Source organism: Callithrix jacchus, chromosome 12 (genome assembly GCF_049354715.1).
Source record: "Callithrix jacchus isolate 240 chromosome 12, calJac240_pri, whole genome shotgun sequence".
NCBI lineage: Eukaryota > Metazoa > Chordata > Mammalia > Primates > Cebidae > Callithrix > Callithrix jacchus.
In genome coordinates, this window is record NC_133513.1 from 20,522,498 (window position 1) to 20,540,238 (window position 17,741).

Consider the following 17,741-nt stretch of genomic DNA (forward strand, 5'->3'; position numbering starts at 1 on the left):
TTATATATACATCTAATTTATATTGAATACTTTATATGTACATAATATGTATACATAAATGTATAATTTGTATGTATAATTTATTTTTGAGACAGGGCCAGGCTAGAGTGTAGTGGCATTATAGCCTCTAACTCCTGCGCTCAAGCTATGCCCCCACCTCAGCCTCCCAAATAGCTGGGACTACAGATGTGCTCCACTACGCCCGGCTAATTTTTAAAATTATTTATGGAGGTGGAATCTCGCTGTGTTGCCCAGCCTTACTTACTATTTTAAAGTGGATGTAGGATACAAAACAAAAACAAAAACAAAAAACTCCTCCTACGTAGGTAAAGCAGAAAATACCGTGCTTGTTAATAAGTAATTTTCTTATGATTCTTTTTCCCATGAACTCGAGTGAGAAATCATAAATCGTCCTCATCTTTGAAACAGCAATTTAGCATTCTCATTCCCCCGGCAACCCAAGGCCCCTTTGCTTCCATGGTCTTCCGAGTGATTGATAGGGACCGCACCCAATAGAAACTTTTTATTTGTCGTATCTAACCAATCATATGTAAGCGCGGGCTAGAGGCGTTTCCACCGGTTACCTGGCGAGCTGCGACTTTCTTACGTCTACTGTACATCATCAGTCCGCGCCAGGGGCTCGATTGGCCCACTACGTTCAACGAAGTGGCTGCTTTGTGGTACCGGCAATGAGTTGCCCCGGGGTGGCGGCGGCTCCCTGCCTTTGGCGGCTGCGCCAGGGTGTTCAGCGGTCCCTCTCAGGTAAAGGGAGGCGCACGGTTACAGTCCTATGGCGGGCTAGCGAGCTAGGGGATTTTCTTTTGAGATTTGGGTCGAAGAGGTCACGGGGGAGAGGTTCGTAACGTCACAGGCCTGCGACGGAGCGCTACTGCGTGACTTCAGCCTGGGCGCTGGCGCGGACGGGGCGGTGCCTGTGTTTCGCTGGGAGAGTGACAGGCGGACGGGGGTGGTTTCGGCATTGACGCCTGGGGAGTGACGCAATTGCACACCTGTGCAGTGATGTCATGGCAGGTGCGGCCAGCGTTCCAAATCGAGGACAGTTGGCGACACTGAAGGTTCAGCGTCCCAGGGAGTCTCTCTCTTTGTAGTCTTTGCCCAGGGCCTGCCTTGCCAGGCAAAGTGTAGCCCGACGACAGCAGCCTCCGCTATTTCTGGGAGCTTGCTAGAAATGCGGATTCTCAGGCCCCACCCCTACCTACTTGATCGGTATCTGTGATCTGTGAACAGGACCTTTAGGTGATTTGCATGCACTGTAAACTTTGAGAGCCCTCAGTATAGTGGAAGGAGCATCGAATTTGGAGTAGAGAGATACGGTTTTGGACCCTGGTTCCTGCTTACCTTGTTTGATCTGTGCTTCCTTAGAAAATTGTCATGAGGCCGGACGCGGTGGCCCACGCCTGTAATCCCAGCAATTTGGGAGGCCGAGGCCGGAGGGTCACCTGAGATCAGGAGTTCAAGACCAGCCTGGCCAACATGGTGAAAGTACAAAAATACAAAAATTACTAAACTACAGAATACTAAAAATACAAAAATTAGCCTGGCGTGTTAGAATATGGCTGTAGTCCCAGCTGCTGGGGAGGCTGAGGCAGGAGAATTGCTTGAACCGATACTGCTCCACTGCACTCCAGCCTGGGCAACAGAGGGAGACTTCGTCTCCTAAAAAAAGAAAGACAAAGAAAATGGTCATAAGAGTGTTTTCTCAACGTTAAATCACCGTGTACTGCCTTCAGGATTTTTGCCTAATGGCAGTACTGCTTGAACTTTTTATTACTAGATGTGTTTTTTTGTATAGCCATGTCCCATTTTTAAATTAAATTGATTTCCTTGAAACGAAATCCTTATGGTGAATGGGAAGCCAGCACCACTGCCTCAAATGGATGAGTAATCATTAAAAAAACCTGAAATTGAAAAGTTATGAAATTGTAGTAAGTATTGTCTTTCTGTTAAAACGGAGAAATGAGCAAGTGTTGGGAAGGTGTTCAGGATATACCAAGTGTCTATGGAGATATCTTCCTTAATGAATGAAAAGAGATTGCAGGAGAATTTGAAAGAGTAGCCTTTACCACAGGGAGTTACTTATAGCATTTCCATAAGCCACTTACATTTCACAGGTACCTCACTGGCAGGTTTTATACACTTTGGGAAAATACAGACATAAAGTGATGTATTTGAGAGCTTCTAGCACCAAGCCTCAGTTTTATTTTAAAGCGTGTGGCAATGCAGGAGAAACTCTGAGGGTTGTTGAATGTGGATTTTAATGCTGCTCTGTTCAGGCAGTGGGCATAACAGAGTAAGCTTTATTTCTGTTTATTAAGTTACTTTGCTTCTTATGTCTTATTTTATCCTCATAACTCAGTAAGAAAATTTTATTATTGTATGTTTTCACTTAAAAAGGAAAGAGCCTGATTATTGTCTTTTTTTTTTATTTTTTATTTTTTGAGACAGTCTCGCTCTGTCACCCAGGCTGGAGTGCAGTGATGCGATCTCCACTCACTGCAACCTCTGCCTCCTGCATCACACTCCTGAGTAGCTGGGGCTGCAGGCTTGCACCACTGCACCCGGATAATTTTTGGTATTTTTAGTAGAGACAGGGTTTTGCCATGATGGCCAGGCTAGTTCGAACTCCTGACCTCAAGTGATCCTCCCTTCTTGGCCTCACAAAGTGCTGGGATTATAGGTGTGAGCCACCGCACCCAGCCAATGATAATTGCCAATTTTATATGTAAGAAATGTCAATTCTTATTTTTCCTAGGTTAGTATTAGAGATGGGACACATGTTTTCCCTTTTCTTTTCTTTCTTTCTTTCCTTCCTTCCTTCCTTCCTTCCTTCCTTCCTTCCTTCCTTCCTTCCTTCCTTCCTTCTTTCCTTCTTTCTTTCTTTCTTTCTTTCTTTTTCTTTTCTTTTCTTTTCTTTTCTTTTCTTTTCTTTTCTTTTCTTTTCTTTTCTTTCTTTTTCTTTCGCCAGAGTTTCACTGTGTTCCCAGACTGGAGTATAATGGCAGGATCTTGGCTCACTGCAACCTCCACCTACCAGGTTCAAGTTACTCTTCCACCTCAGCCTCCTAAGTAGCTGGGACTAAAGGTGCATGCCACGATACCTGGCTAAGTTTTGTATTTTTGGTAAAAATGGGGTTTTACCATGTGCCAGGCTGATCTCAAACTTCTAACTTCAGGTGATCCATCCTCCTCAGCCTGTCTGTAAAAGGAACATCTGGATTTTACTTCAGAGTAATGAAGAATAAACACTTGCATTTCAGCCCGTGGAGGAAGGATCGGTGTCAGATTTCGCAGTTCAGGAATGACTTTAGACAATATCAATTGGGCAGCTGTGGATCGAATAATCCGGGTGGATCATGCAGGCGAATACGGAGCAAACCGCATCTATGCCGGGCAGATGGTCGTCCTGGGTCGGACAAGCGTCGGGCCAGTCATTCAGGTGGGTATTTCCTCATCTCCCTCAGCCTGGTCTACTGAATGGGCAGATCCAAAGGCCTTCAAGTAACGAATCACAGGAGGTCATGCGTTCCCCAAGGAGATGCTGTTGTCTCCAGGAGAGCGAAAGTTGGTTCTTGGTGGAGAGATAGGGAGCAAAAAGCGTATTTTAAACAATTTATTTATTTACTTTTTAATTTATTTTTCAGACAAGGTTCGATCTCGTCCCCCAGGCTGGAGTGCAATGGCACAATCTCGGCTCACTACAACCTCTGCCTCCTGGGTTCAGGGGATTCTCCTGCCTCAGCCCGCTGAGTAGCTGGGATTACAGGCACTCACCACCCAGGCCTGGGTAATTTTTGTATTTTTAGTAGAGATGGGGTTTTACCATGTTGGCCAGGCTGGTCTCGAACTCCTGACCTCAGGTGATCTGCCTGCCTCGGCCTCCCGAAGTGCTGGGATTACAGGTGTGAGCCACTGCGCCCAGCCGCATATTGCTCTTTTTATGGATAAAGCACCGATGGACATAAGGTACATAGATAGGTATGCGGTATATCTTTGGCATCGATATTTCATGGTGGGGGCAGGCAATAATGAAAAAGTTGAGAATCGCTCAGCACAGCAGTCAACTGTGCTGAAAGATTGTAGTCCCACCCCCCACAGTGCCAGTGGAGATATTGTATCCCAAGAGGCAATGGAAGGACCTGGAATTTGTAGTTACACAGACCTAATTCACATTTTGGCTCTCTCCCACCTCCTACCTGTGTGACCTTGAGGATGTCACAGGACTTCTCTGTGTTTCCATTTCCATTTCTGCAAAATGGTCTCATGATGGCCTGGGTTTGGGTAAGGAATCAGGACTGGCCTGTAAAGGTCAAGTTAGTACAAGTTAAATGGCCTGCCCTAAATCCTTGGGCAAGCTACTTAGCCCCTCTGTGCTTCAGTGTTTTCTGTATACTGGGGCAGTAATAGTGTGTTCTTCACAGGGATTGTGTGGCTTGAATGAATTGCTGGCATAAAGCCGTGTGACAGCACCTGGCACTTAAAAAGCGCCATCTAAGTGTTGGCTGCAGCTAGAATTCTCCCTTTTTCCTTCGACATAAATAATATTCAGGGCTGGGCATGGTGGCTCATGCCTGTAATCCCAGCACTTTGGGTGGCCGAGGCTGATGAACTGTTTGAGCCCAGGAGTTTGAGACCACCCTGGGGGCCATGAAGAGACCCTGTCTCTACGAAAAATACAAAATTTAGCCGGGTGTGATGGCTTACACCTGTAATCTCAGCACTTTGGGAAACTGAGGCAGGTGGATCACCTGAGGTCAGGAGTAGGAGATCAGCCTGGCCAAGAAGGCAAAACCCTGTCTCTACTAAAAATACAAAAAAATTAGCTGGGTGTGCTGTGCATGCCTGTAGTACCTGCTACTCAGGAGGCTGAGGCAGGAAAATCACTGAACCTGGGAGGCAGAGGTTGCAGAGAGCCGAGATTGCACCACTGTACTCAAGCCTGGGCAACAGAGTGAGACTCTGTCTAAAAAAAAAAATTAGCCCGGTGTAGTGGTGTGCAACTGTAATCTCAGCTAATCTGGGAGGCTGAGATGGGAGGATCGCTTGAGTCTGGAGGTTGAAGCTGCAGTGAGCTATGAGCTTGCTACTGCACTACATTCTGGGTGACAGAGTGAGACCCTTTCTCAAAACAAAAACAACAACAAAATGATTCTATTCTAGTATTTAGAAGGAAATTACACAGCAGCTAATGTTCTGCCCTCCTGATCTTGAAATGGGTTATTTCTTATGTGTGTGGACCCTTGTCATTTAATAGACACGTGGGCCTGAGAGACTTCTGCTGGAACCGTGGCTCATGGCAGTCTTACCTGGGATTGAGATAATCGACTCTGGTTTCCTGGGCGCTCTCTTCTCTTTGTCAAAGATTCCTTTAGTCTGATGTTTTACTTTTTCCATTGACATTTTGAGGGAAATGGGGGAGACAGCAATTCCCATCATTTCCTCCATTTCTGTTTTGCTTACTGTGTACTGTGTGTATGAGTAGGAGGTCTCTATGGAATGCCTTTATTTTCATGTTTCTTGCAGAAAATGTGGGATCAAGAAAAGGACCATTTGAAAAAGTTCAGTGAGTTGATGGTTACGTTCAGGGTCCGGCCGACAGTTCTGATGCCCCTTTGGAATGTGCTGGGGTTTGCACTAGGTACGTGTCTCTATAGAAGAGCTTATGCAAGCTTGGGGATCTAGGATGATTAAATGGTTCAGATACTGTGCTCACAATTCTTGCTGTGTCTTCTTATGACCTCATTCTCTTTATTTCATATTTTTCTAAAGTTAAATCAACTGCCTTTTTTTTTTGTGGCTTAAACTTATTTAAGATAGAATCTTAATGTCTTAAAAAAAAAAAAATAGGCCAGGCACAGTGGCTCACACCTGTAATCCTTGCACTTTGGGAGGCCGAGGTGGGTGGATCATGAGGTCAAGGGTTCGAGACCAGCCCAACCAACATGGTGAAACCCTGTCTCTATTAAAAATACAAAAATTAATTGGGTGTGACGGCATGTGCCTGTAATCCCATCTACGTGAGAGGCTGAGTTGGGAGAATTTCTTGAACCTGGGAAGTGGAGGTTGCAGTGAGCTGAGATCATACCACTGCACTCCAGCCTGGGTGACAGAGTGAGATTAAATCTCAGAAAAAAAAAAAAAATAGAGCCAGGGTCTCGCTGCATTGCCCAGGCTGGAGTGCAGTGGTACAGTGATAGCTCACTGCAACCTTAAACTCCTGGATTCAAGTGATCCTCCCACCTACGCTTCTGAGCCTGAGTAGCTTGGACTACAGGCACATGCCACCAGGCACAGCTCTATTTTTTTTGTAGAATTGCAGTCTCATTATGTTACCTAGGCTGATCACTGGCCTCAAGTGATCCTCCCTCTTTGCCCTCCCTAAAGTGCTTGGATTACAGTCGTGAGGCATCCCACCTGGCCTAATGTCAGTATTATAAATGGAAAATACAGTAAAAATAAACAACAGAGAAAAAAGGCTAGATAATTCAATTGTAGCCAGATACCATTCCCTGACAAAGATTCTCAACCTGAGATCTCTTCACTCTTTTAAAAAAGGGAGAAGAACAAATGGTATAAAAGATCAAAGATATGCTCACCTCAAATGCTGACTTTCTCTTAGTGGTCAGGATAAACAGCATTGAAGGGAGAATGGCTTTTTTACTGTGTAATTCCAGGTTTATCACTGGGAGCTGGTCTCTCCTAAAACAGTGGTTCTCCCTCAGGATGAGTTTGCCCCCCTGAGGACATGTGGCAATATCTAGGGACTTTCTTTCTTTCTTTTTTTTTTTTTTTTTTTTTTTTGAGATGGAGTCTCACTGTCACCCAGGCTATAGTGCAGTGGTGCAGTCTCTGCTCACTTCAGCCTCCACCTCCCGGGTTCAAACGATTTTCCTGCCTCAGCCTCCTAGGTAGATGGGATTACAGGCACCTGCCACCACAACCAGCTAATTTTTGCATTTCTTAATAGAGACAGGGTTCACCGTGTTGGCCAGGCTGGTCTTAAACTCCTGACCTCGGTAATCCGCTCGTCTTGGCCTCCCAAAGTGCTGGGATTACAGGTGTGAGCCACCATGCCTGGCCCTCGGGACATTTTTGGTGGTTGAAACTTAGTTGACACTGCTGGCATCTAGTTGGTAGAGGTCAGGGATGCAGTTAAATATCCTACCAAGCATGGGACAGTCCCTGTCACAAAGAATGACCCAGCCCTGATGTCAGGTGCAGAGGCTGAGAAGCCTTGACCACAGTTGATTTCCGTTACCAGTCATATCTGTCTCTTACTTTTCTGGCCTGGCTTTAACAATTCCAGGGGCGGGAACCGCCTTGCTTGGGAAGGAAGGTGCAATGGCCTGCACTGTGGCGGTGGAAGAGAGCATAGCACATCACTACAACAACCAGATCAGGACGCTGATGGAGGAGGACCCTGAAAAATATGAGGAACTTCTTCAGGTATTTGCCCATGCTCTAGAACAGGGCTGTTCAAGGAGGCAAAGGGCAGATAGCAGTTGGGTAAGAGGAAAACATTAGAGATTCTTAGGGAATGATGGGGTTTAGAGGCCCACTCAGTTTAAAGGTGAGCAAACTGAGGACCAGAGAGGTGAATCCATACAGCACAGACAGGGCTGCGGCTAGAACCTTTGTCTCCTTTGCGTTTTTTTCTTTTTATTTAGAGACAGGGTCTTGTTCTGTTGCCCAGACTAGAGTACAGTGGCACAGTTATAGCTCACTGCATCCTCAAACTCTTGGGTTCAAGTGATCCTCCTGCCTCCTGAAAAGCTGGGACTACAGGTACATGCCACCATGCCCAGCTAATTTTTTTTTTTTTCAGAGATGGGATCTCACTATGTTTTCCAGGCTGGTCTGAAACTTCTGGGCTCAAGGGATCCTCTCTCCTTGGCCTTCCAAAGTGCTGGAGTTATAGGCACAAGCCACCACATCCAGCCAGAACCCTTGTCTCTTGAGCCCTGGCCTGTTCACTTCTTTTTTTTATTTTTAATTTTTTAAATTTTTAGTAGAGATAGAGTCTGTGTTGCCCAGGTTGGTCTTGAACTCCTGGGCTCAGGTGATCCTCCTGCCTTGGCCTCCAGTGCTGAGATTACAGGCGTGAGCCACACCACTCGGTGCTGTTCACTTCCTTTTTTTTTTTTTGAGACAGAGTCTTACTCTGTTGCCCAGGCTGGAGTGCAGTGTGCAGTCTCGGCTCACTGCAGCCTCTGCCTCCCAAGTTCCAGCGATTCTGCCTCAGCCTCCTGGTAGCTAGGATTACAGGCGTGCACCACTATACCCAACTAATTTTTGTATTTTTAGTAGAGATGGGGTTTTACCATGTTGGCCAGGCTGGTCTCAAACTCCTGACCTCAGGTGATCCTCCTGCCTCAGCCTCCCAAAGTGCCGGGATCATAGGTGTGAGCTACCATGCCTGGCCCACTTCTTTAACATTGGTAGATTCTGAGCAGATAGTGTGAGCAGGAACCCTTTAGATTCAATAAATGAATTAATAGATATCCTGAGATAATTTTCCACAGCAAATAAGGGAACTGTTTAATTTTTTAGAGTCTAAATCTGAGATTGGCAAACTATGACCTGTGGCCAGCTACCTGTTTCTTTAAACTTTTTTGTTTTTTGAGACAAAAACTCCAGTCGCCAGGCTGGAGTGCAGTGACACAATCTTGGCTCACGACAACCTCCGCCTCCCGGGTTCAAGCGATTCTCCTGCCTCAGCCTCCTGAGTAGCTGGGATTACAGGCACGCACCACCACACCCAGCTAATTTTAGTATTTTTAGTAGAGACAGGGTTTAACCATGTTGGCCAGGATGGTCTCGATCTCTTGACCTTGTGATCTGCCCATCTCAGCCTTCCAAAGTGCTGGGATTACCGGCGTGAGTCACCATGCCTAGCCTTTAAGTAAACTTTTATTGTAACACAAGCACACTCATTTGTTTGCATATCTCTGGCTATTCTTCCGGGGCCATGGTGGCAGAGTTGGGTTGCTGGGACAAAGTATTTACTCTCTGACCCTTTATAGGAAAAGCTGGCCTCCCCATCTTAGGCTATTCTAAGAGGCTTTAGCCTTCAAAATGAAATGGAACAGGAGAGTTGGAAGGCTAACTTGTTGTCTTTTTATTTAACCAGGTGATTAAGAAATTTCGAGATGAAGAGCTTGAGCACCATGACATAGGCCTTGACAACGATGCAGAATTGGTAGGGCCCTATTGTTACCTGTTCCGCTTTGGGGCTCCTTGTTGGGGAGGGAGTCTGAGGGGGCAGGAGGTTTCTGTTCCCAGAAAAATAAATTTTAAGCGACAGCCCAAGGGAGAGAAAACCAATGACGTTGCTTTAGAAAAAGCAAGCAAACGTATTATTGCTCCTGATTGAGAATCTCTTGTCTTGCTTTATCCCTTTTCCTTTTCCCCAGGAGCTTTTTTTTTTTCTTTTTTTTGAGACAGAGTTTTGCTTGGTCATCATGCTGGAGTGCAGTGGTGTGATCTTGGTTCACTTTAGCCTCTGCTTTCTGGGTTCAAGCAATTCTCTTGCCTCAGCCTCCTGAGTAGCTGGGATTAGAGGTGCACAGCACCACGCCTGGCTAATTCTTGTATTTTTTATTTTTAGTAGAGATGGAGTTTTCGCCATGTTGGCCAGGCTGGTCTTAAACTCCTGACGTCAGGTGATCTGCCTGCTGTGGCCTCCCAGGAGCTGCTTTTCGTTTCCTGTGAGAATCTGGATGATTCCAACGCTTTGGCAGTAGCAGAGGCATTCTGACATTTTGAATAGCTTTCTTTGAAACTAAAATAAATTATTTTATTTAAATTAAATTAAATTAAATAATTTAAAATAAATTATTTTATTTAAATTAAATTAAATAATTTAAAATAAATTATTTCCCATACAGAGAAATCAAAACCCTGGCCTGCCAGCCCTGAATCTTACAATTGAAAATGAACACATAACATGTTTCTTTGTTTACTTATTGTTTTTAACAGGCTCCAGCATATGCCATCCTGAAGAGCGTTATCCAGGCCGGCTGCAAAGCAGCGATATATTTATCAGAAAGATTGTAAAGTGTGTCCAGCTATGCCTGTCTATAAAAAATGATAATTTACCAAGTGTCATTTGCAGAGAAACAAGTGTACAGGTATCACTGTGCTTTTTTTTTTTCTTAACATAACATGGAGTATGAATCACTGTACTTTTGTACAGTGTGAATTTTGTTAATAAATTATAAGGTTTCTTTTCTTTTTTTTAAATCAATAAAACTCTCCAGTGTTGATTTTTCTCTGTGTTGTTTTTTGCCATGAGACTGACAGGTCACCAGCCTTGTTCAGATTACAGCAAACGAAGCTGGGCCTTGTGCAGTCTCATACTTAATTTTTGTTATATATATATGTTTTTCTTTTACATACATGTATATATATATATATATTTTTGGAGACAGGGTCTCACTCTTTCCAGTCTGGGTCACAACTCACTGCAGCCTCGAACTCCCAGCCTCAAGCAATCCCCTCACCTCAGCCTTTCAAATAGCTGGGACTATAGGTGTGCACTACCATACCTGGCTAATTTTTTCTATTTTTTTGTAGAGGCAAAATCTCACTATGTTGCCAGGCTGGTCTCTAATTCCTGGGTTCAGCAATCCTCCCGTTTCCACCTCCCAAAGTGCCGGGATTACAGGCATGAGCAACTTCACCAGGCTAATTTTCTCCTGAAACGTCAAGGACAAATCATTAGTAATGTAACAGGAATCTTTAGGAGAAAAAACAGTTTGGTTTACTGATAACAAAAGGTAATTGGAAACATGAGAGTATTTAAGATTCACCAAGCAGAACTGTGAAGTCCATCAGGTAAGTCAAAGATCATCGTCATTTCTGTTTTCAGTTGTGGGTGATATGGGTGGGAGAGTACTACAGTCTGAATGTTTGTGTCTCCCCAGAATTCATTTGATGAAATCTTCACCCTCAAGTTGATAGAAGGTGGGGCCTTTGGGAAGTATAAGATCATGAGGGTGGAGCCCTCATGAATGAGATTAGTGCCTTATGAAAGGCACCAGAGAGATTCCTCATCCTCTCCACGGTGTGAGACTTTAAGGGGCGTGGTCTCTGAGAAAGTGGACTCTTTACAAGCACAAATCAACAAGCACTTTGATCATGGACTTCCAAACCTCTAGGACTGTGAGCAATAAATGTTTGATGTTTATAAGCCACCCAGATTGTGACACCCTGAACAGGCTAAGATGGGGTGTTGCTTCCATCAAAGAATATACTAACTTGTGGATTATTTGTGAAATTGAATTATAATAATTTCCTTAAGGTCTTTTACTGCTCCTTTCCCCACACACAAAAAAAACCAAAACTGATTCAAAATGTCATACTTTAATGAAACATTTTATAATTTGCAAATTTTTAAGTAATTCATGAAAAACCTAGACCAGTGGATCTCCTCTCTAGCTGCTCATTAGAATGTCCTGTGGAGATTAAATTTTTTATGTTTGTGGATCAAGAGTTCTGACTTGTTTAGGGTGGGGTTCAGGATCAGGTGGTTTCTGAAGCTCCCAGGTGATTCTGCTGTGAGATGGGGCTGTGAGTCCCTGAGCTAGGTTATAAGATGCTTCTGGGAAAGAACCATATTTTAGGAATTTGCCTTCCAACCAGTGCCCTACGTTTAATCAGCACCTGATGAGCCCCACCACAGTCTGGCTTTGAAGGGCAGTGGATGCCAGGATCATTTTGATTAATCTTCTGCCACCTCTTTCTTTTCCTCAACCAAGAGTGAATTTAATATTATTTAATTGAGTGAAAGTCTACAAGTCATAATTGTAATAAATTAAGGCCAGGCATTTGTTTTAAGTTAGGTAAGATAAAGCCAAAGATTTGAACAAGTTGTAGATGGTTTGTAAAAATTAATCTTGTAAAATAAATTCTCTGTGAACATATTTATTAAATTCAAAAGGATATTTGGTTTTTCTGTAAATTGAACCTTGGAATAAATGGACAACAAGGTTTTCTTAAAGCACTGATCTGCTCTTTTACAAGAATTTGTAAAGGGTTATAAAAGGCTTATAAGAATCTCACCTCATGGTCAAACTGGTTAAGATTGGATAGATTTATCTATATGGTTTTATTAAAAATTGGGGATGATGTTAATAGTAGACTGATGCAAGGGTGAAATCTGACTCTCTTGAACAAGATTTTCATGTAATAGTGAAGGATAATGAAAGATTTTTGTTTGCCTTGCCAATAAACTACCAAAAAAAGAAGGGAAAGGAAAGAGACAAATTGTTAGGAAAGTTGTCTTCCCTCTTACTGAGTATAGGTTGTGTGCCTTTTAAAAAAGTTTTTGAGTTATCATTTTGTCTAATGGTAACCTGTAATTCTGTTTTAATAATAGCAAGTGTTTTAAACCTTTAACATGTTTGGTAGCCTTCCCCAAATCAAATTTTAGCTTCAAGGTTGTCTTTTTTGACCCCTAACTTTTGGATGCTGCAGAAGTCCCCTAAATTATTTGACATGTTTAATTACATGGAATTGCCAAAATTAAAATAATGTTTAATTTTCTTCAGGTTAGATTTTAGTGAATAACATTAATATGTGTTCCAAAATTGTATGAGATTTCTAAAATTATACTGAGTATATGCTATCAATCATAATTAGGTTTATTAAGTTATTGTAAACCACAGAAATAACCAAATTTGTCAATTGTGTTTTCGACTGTGACTACCCGAAGACATTCTTTGCATTCACAGACAATTGTAGTCTTGTTTTGATTCTCTTCAAAGGATGGTTTTTAATCAGCTATCGAACTTTGACAGGTGCTCTTAAATGCAGGTTTCTGATATCTTTGGAGATTGTGATATTAGGATAAAGGAAAAACATTCAGCACGCATGACTAGCTGAAATATTCCTGAATATCAAGCAGAACAAGAGTTAACTGGGCTGAACTAATAGAAAACAAGTAATCTGTTTAACTTTTTGCTTAACCCATTGCTCATCTATTTTTCAGTGTCAAGAAAACTTTTATTTTGAGCTATTTATAGCTTTTAACAATTGAGTAAGGTATAGTCCTGTGAACCAAATTTGGAGCATATTTCTTTCTGCTGATTTCTCTAGAATTTGGAAACTATTTGTGAGTATTCTTATGGCCATGTAGTTATTTGCATCAGTGCAACAAGAATCCATTTTCTTTTGCAACAGGACACAATTGGAAAAATTGTTTTTACCAGTTTCTGATAGAAGGGTGTGCTTCCCTTTAAGGAATCAAGCTTGACTTGCAGAGCCAAAAAAAAAAAAAAAAAAACAAACTTCTTGGAAAAATTGGCCTCATAACTTCATCTACACAGTCCTTGTACAGGGCTCCTAACCTGTGATGAGTAAAGAATGTCACTTTCTAACAGGCCCAGGATCCCCAAGTTATCTTGGGACCTCAAAAAGAGAGAAATATACTCAACTCAATAGGTATTTGAAGGTTCAAACCCATTACTGGGCTTGGCTTTGAAAAGTCTTTCCTGAGATTCCTTATGGAACAGGATTCCGTCAGAGCCAGTTTTAAAAGCATATGTGAAAAATAATTATTCCTGCTGCACTTTATGCAAATAATCAGGCCACGTATAAGACTAAAATTTATTTTGCAAACAACTCAGTCTTATCACAATTTAGCAAAAATGAGGACTGGAGAGAGAAAAATTAGGATTTAAAACTCATCAGACATGTCATTAAATTCTAGTCTCATTAGTTTTTGTTTGTATTTTAGACTAACCGTGCTTATTCCTGTGAACCAACCAGTGATCTCTGGCTGCAGCTCAGAAGAAACAAAAGGGATGGGTAATATAAAAATCTGAATCAGTATTCTAGTTCTGGGCAGCTATCCTGCAAATCCTGCCAGATGACAGGGGAAAAAGGGGTGCCCATAACCTGGAGTTTTCTTTGGGAAAATAAGACCAGGGGAGCTAACCAAAGCCCCACCCCATGCACCCCAATTTTAGCAAAGAAACCTATAGCCACAAGTTATCTGGGCGTGTTGGCAGCCTCAGGATTTTTGAGCTGTCCTTACTCCCTTGTTTCATTTTGATACATGTCTTCTAATAGCCTAGTTTGTCTCTTTTACCTAGAGGTCATCAAACTCCAAATGGTCATGCAGTTGGAATCTTAAGAAGATGGCCTCTTTTACCTGGGACCCTTAGATAGGCCTCTGAGTGAGCTCTGACTGCTGTTTTCCCAAAACAGCGCCCCCTGTCAGCAGGGAGCAGTTAAGAGTGATCATTGTCCTTATCCTAATGGCAGTAGGATGTACCTCTTGAGAGGGGAGAATGATAGCAACAGGAGGCAGTCAAATGCCCAGGAAGATAGGGATGGGTCCCTGGTGAATCCTGACCTTCAAACCAAAGACAGTTTAAAGCCTGAAAGCCAAGCTACAAGTCTGGTAAATCCACAGACTGGACTGAGAACCTGTCTTCCTGTTTGGTGTGACTGATCTCCACCCTTCCTTAATTGTTTTTCTACACTGTTGTGCCCAACTTTGAGTGGTGCCTTTGTTTTTTACCCTTTTTTGCATACTCAGAAACCAGTCAGCATGCACTCCCCCATTCTAAGCCCATAAAAGCCCTGGACCCAGCCACACTGGGGGAGAGACCACCCTTGTGTCCCCTGTCTGCTGAGAGCTGTTCCATCAGTCAGTGAAATTCTTCTTTGCCCTCCTCACTTTTCGATTGTCAGCATAACCTCATCCTTCTTGGATGTGGGATAAGAACTTGGGAACCGCCAAATACAGGTACAAGTTGTAATACAGTCGGGCTGGGGCACACCTGGCCCAGCCACAGGCTGAGCCCATGTGCAAGTCAGGTGCGGCCAGTGCACCGCGTGGGTGGGGCGCCTCCCTGCGGCAAGTCTGGGGCCGAGTGAGGTCTGGGCTGGGGGGCATCACCATTGTGGAGTTCCCCGGTTGGCATAGTGGCTGAGAAAAATCCTGCATAAAAACCTTGCTGATAGGAATGAAAAATAGTATAGCCATTTCAGGAAACTGTCTGGTAGTTCCTTAGTTAAACATAACATAGGATACAGCAACTCCTTCTTTGAGTGTTAACCCAATAGAAATGAAAACATAGCCATGTGTGGTAGCTCACACCTGCAATCCCAGCACTTTGGGAGGCTGAGGCAGGTGGATCACTTGAGTCCAGGAGGTTGAGACCAGCCTGGCCAACATAGCAAAACCTCTTAGCCAGGTGTGGTGGTGGGCTCCTGTTGTCCCAACTGCTTGGGAGGCTGAGGTTGAAGGACTGCTTGGGCCCAGGTGGTAAAGCTGCAGAGAGCCAGGATCGCACCACTGCACTCTAGCCTGGGTGAGAGGGAGACCCTGTCTCTAAAAAAAGAAAACATGTTCAAACCAATACTTGTACATGAATGTTCATAACAACTAAAAGTAGAAACAACTCATGTCCATCACCTGATGGACAAAAATGTGATACACCCAAACAAGGCAGTCTTACTCAGCTATTAAGTAAAGTAGTGATACATGATAACAACATGGATGAGCCTTAAAAACATCACACTTGGGTCCAGAGGTTCAATATGGGAAGATGAAAATAGTTCTGGAAATGGATGGTGTTGATTGTTGAATGTCCTTATTGTCAGATAAATGTACTCTTAAAAATGGTTAACATGGGGGCCAGGCACAGTGGCTCATGCCTGCCATCCCAGCGCTTTGGGAGGCCAAGGTAGAAGGATCGCTTGAATCCAGGAGTTCGAGGCTGCAGTGAGCCAGGAGAGCACCAATACATTCTAGCCTGAACGACTTTTTGTCTCTGAGGAAAAAAGATAAAGGTTAAAATAGCAAATTTTATATTATGTATATTTTACCACAGTTTAAAAAAAAATTATGCAAAGTGAAAGAAGCCAGACATGAAAGGTCAAATATTGTATTATTCCACTTACATGAAGTGTCCAGGATAGGCAAATCCATAGAAACAAGGTAGATTAGTGGTCATCTGGGGCTGGTGGGTTAGGGAGGGGCAGAAATGGGGAGTAACTGCTAATGGATACAGAGATTCTTTTTTGGGGGGGTGATAAAAATGTTCTAGAATCAACGGTGATAGTCGCACAACCTATACTTAAATTTACTGGATCATATACCTTAAAATTGTAAATTGTATGACATGTAAATTGTCTTAGTCTGTTTTGTGTTCCTGTAACAAAATACCCAAGACTGGGTAATTTATAAAGAAAAGAGATTTATGGCCAGGGGTGGTGGATCATGCCTGTAATCTCAGCACTTTGGGAGGCCAAAGTGGGCAGATCACAAGGTCAGGAGTGATCAACGTGGTGAAACCCTGTCTTTACTAACAATACAAAAATTAGCCGGGAGTGGTGGCGGGCGCCTGTAATCCCAGCTACTCAGGAGGCAGAAGAATCACTTGAACCCAGGAGGCAGGGGTTGCAGTGAGCCAAGATTACACCATTGTACTCTGGCCCGGGTGACAGAGTGAGACTCCATCTCAAAAAAAAAAAGTTGCCAGGCACGGTGGCTCAAGCCTGTAATCCCAGCAATATGGGAGGTGGAGGTGGGCAGATCACCTGAGGTCGGGAATTCAAGACCAGCCTGACCAACATGGAGAAACCCCCATTTCTACCAAAAGTACAAAATTAGCCGGGCATGGTGGTACATGCCTGTAATCCCAGCTACCGGGAAGGCTGAGGTAGGAGAATCACTTGAATCCCGAAGGTGGAGATTGCACTGAGCAAGATAGCAACAATGCACTCCAGCCTGGGCAACAAGAGGGAAACTGCCTCAAAAAAAAAACTTGTCTCACAGTTCTGGTGGTTGGACTTTCCAGGATTGGGCAGCTGTATCTGGTGAAGGCCTCCTGCTGCTTCCACCCATGGTGGAAAGTGGAAGGGTAGTGGGCATGTCAAAGAGATTGGAGATTGTACGGTGAGACAGGATGCAAAAGAGTCAAACCGAGGAAGCCAGACACTTTTTAACAACACTCTCTTACAAATTCACCCATTCCCAAGAGTGTGAGAACTTGCTAGCCCAGCAGGAGAAGTTCTTCATAAGGGATCCGCCTCCAACATCCAAACACCTCCCACTATGCCCACCTCCCAATGCTGCCACGTTGGGGATCAAATTTCAACATGAGGTTTGGTTGGGACAAACCACATCCAAACTGTAGCACAGACCAAACCAATAGGAAAAATACAGGTGATTTAGTTTAGTTTTTTTCCCCCAGGCTATTTAGTTTTATGCAAATTTCAATCCTGGCTGTTAAATGAGAAAACAATTTTGTTTTTGGAGACAGAGTCTCGCTCTGTCGCCAGGTGCCAGGCTGGAGTGCAGTGGCACAAGCTTGGCTCACTGCAACCTCCGCCTCCCAGGTTCAAGCAATGCACCTGCCTCAGCCTCCCAAGTAGCTGGGACTACAGGCATGGACCACCACGCCCAGCAAATTTTTTTTTTTTTTCTTTAGTAGAGACGGGGTTTCACCATGTTGGCCAGGATGGTTTTGATCTCTTGACCTCGTGATCCACCTGCCTCAGCCTCCCAAAGTGCTGGGATTACAGGCGTGAGCCACCGCACCCAGCGAGAAAACGATTTTTCCCAGTGACTACCCTTCAAGCCAGCAGAGCGTGAAGTTTTCATCTTCTGAGACTCAGGTGCTATTTCTTGCCCTCCCATATCAAGGCTAATTTTATAAGTACTGCAGCTGGGAGTCTTAGTGCCATAAAGCACTTTGTGTGATTCT

The 17,741-nt window shown here is 43.7% G+C and overlaps 1 protein-coding gene across 9 annotated transcripts; it reads left to right on the forward strand.

The window, feature by feature from the left end:
* The first annotated feature begins 624 nt into the window (after positions 1–624).
* On the forward strand, positions 625–12,019 carry COQ7 (coenzyme Q7, hydroxylase). 9 transcript variants are annotated; one of them, XR_013524708.1, is made up of 8 exons: positions 625–762; positions 3,195–3,457; positions 5,542–5,656; positions 7,325–7,464; positions 9,149–9,217; positions 9,997–10,148; positions 10,594–10,854; positions 10,944–12,019. XR_013524708.1 is itself a non-coding variant. In XM_035267076.3 (6 exons), the coding sequence occupies exons 2-6, from the start codon at positions 3,320–3,322 to the stop codon at positions 10,072–10,074; spliced, it is 540 nt and encodes a 179-aa protein (XP_035122967.1). In that variant the 5' UTR covers positions 625–762; positions 3,195–3,319; the 3' UTR covers positions 10,075–10,283. The 9 variants fall into 9 exon arrangements, 4 of the variants coding, with proteins under 4 accessions (XP_035122967.1, XP_002755985.1, XP_078200913.1 ...); XR_008475362.2 differs by having other exon boundaries at positions 3,279–3,457; XR_013524706.1 differs by lacking the exon at positions 625–762 and adding an exon at positions 896–1,032 and having other exon boundaries at positions 3,279–3,457.
* The last annotated feature ends 5,722 nt before the right edge of the window (positions 12,020–17,741 follow it).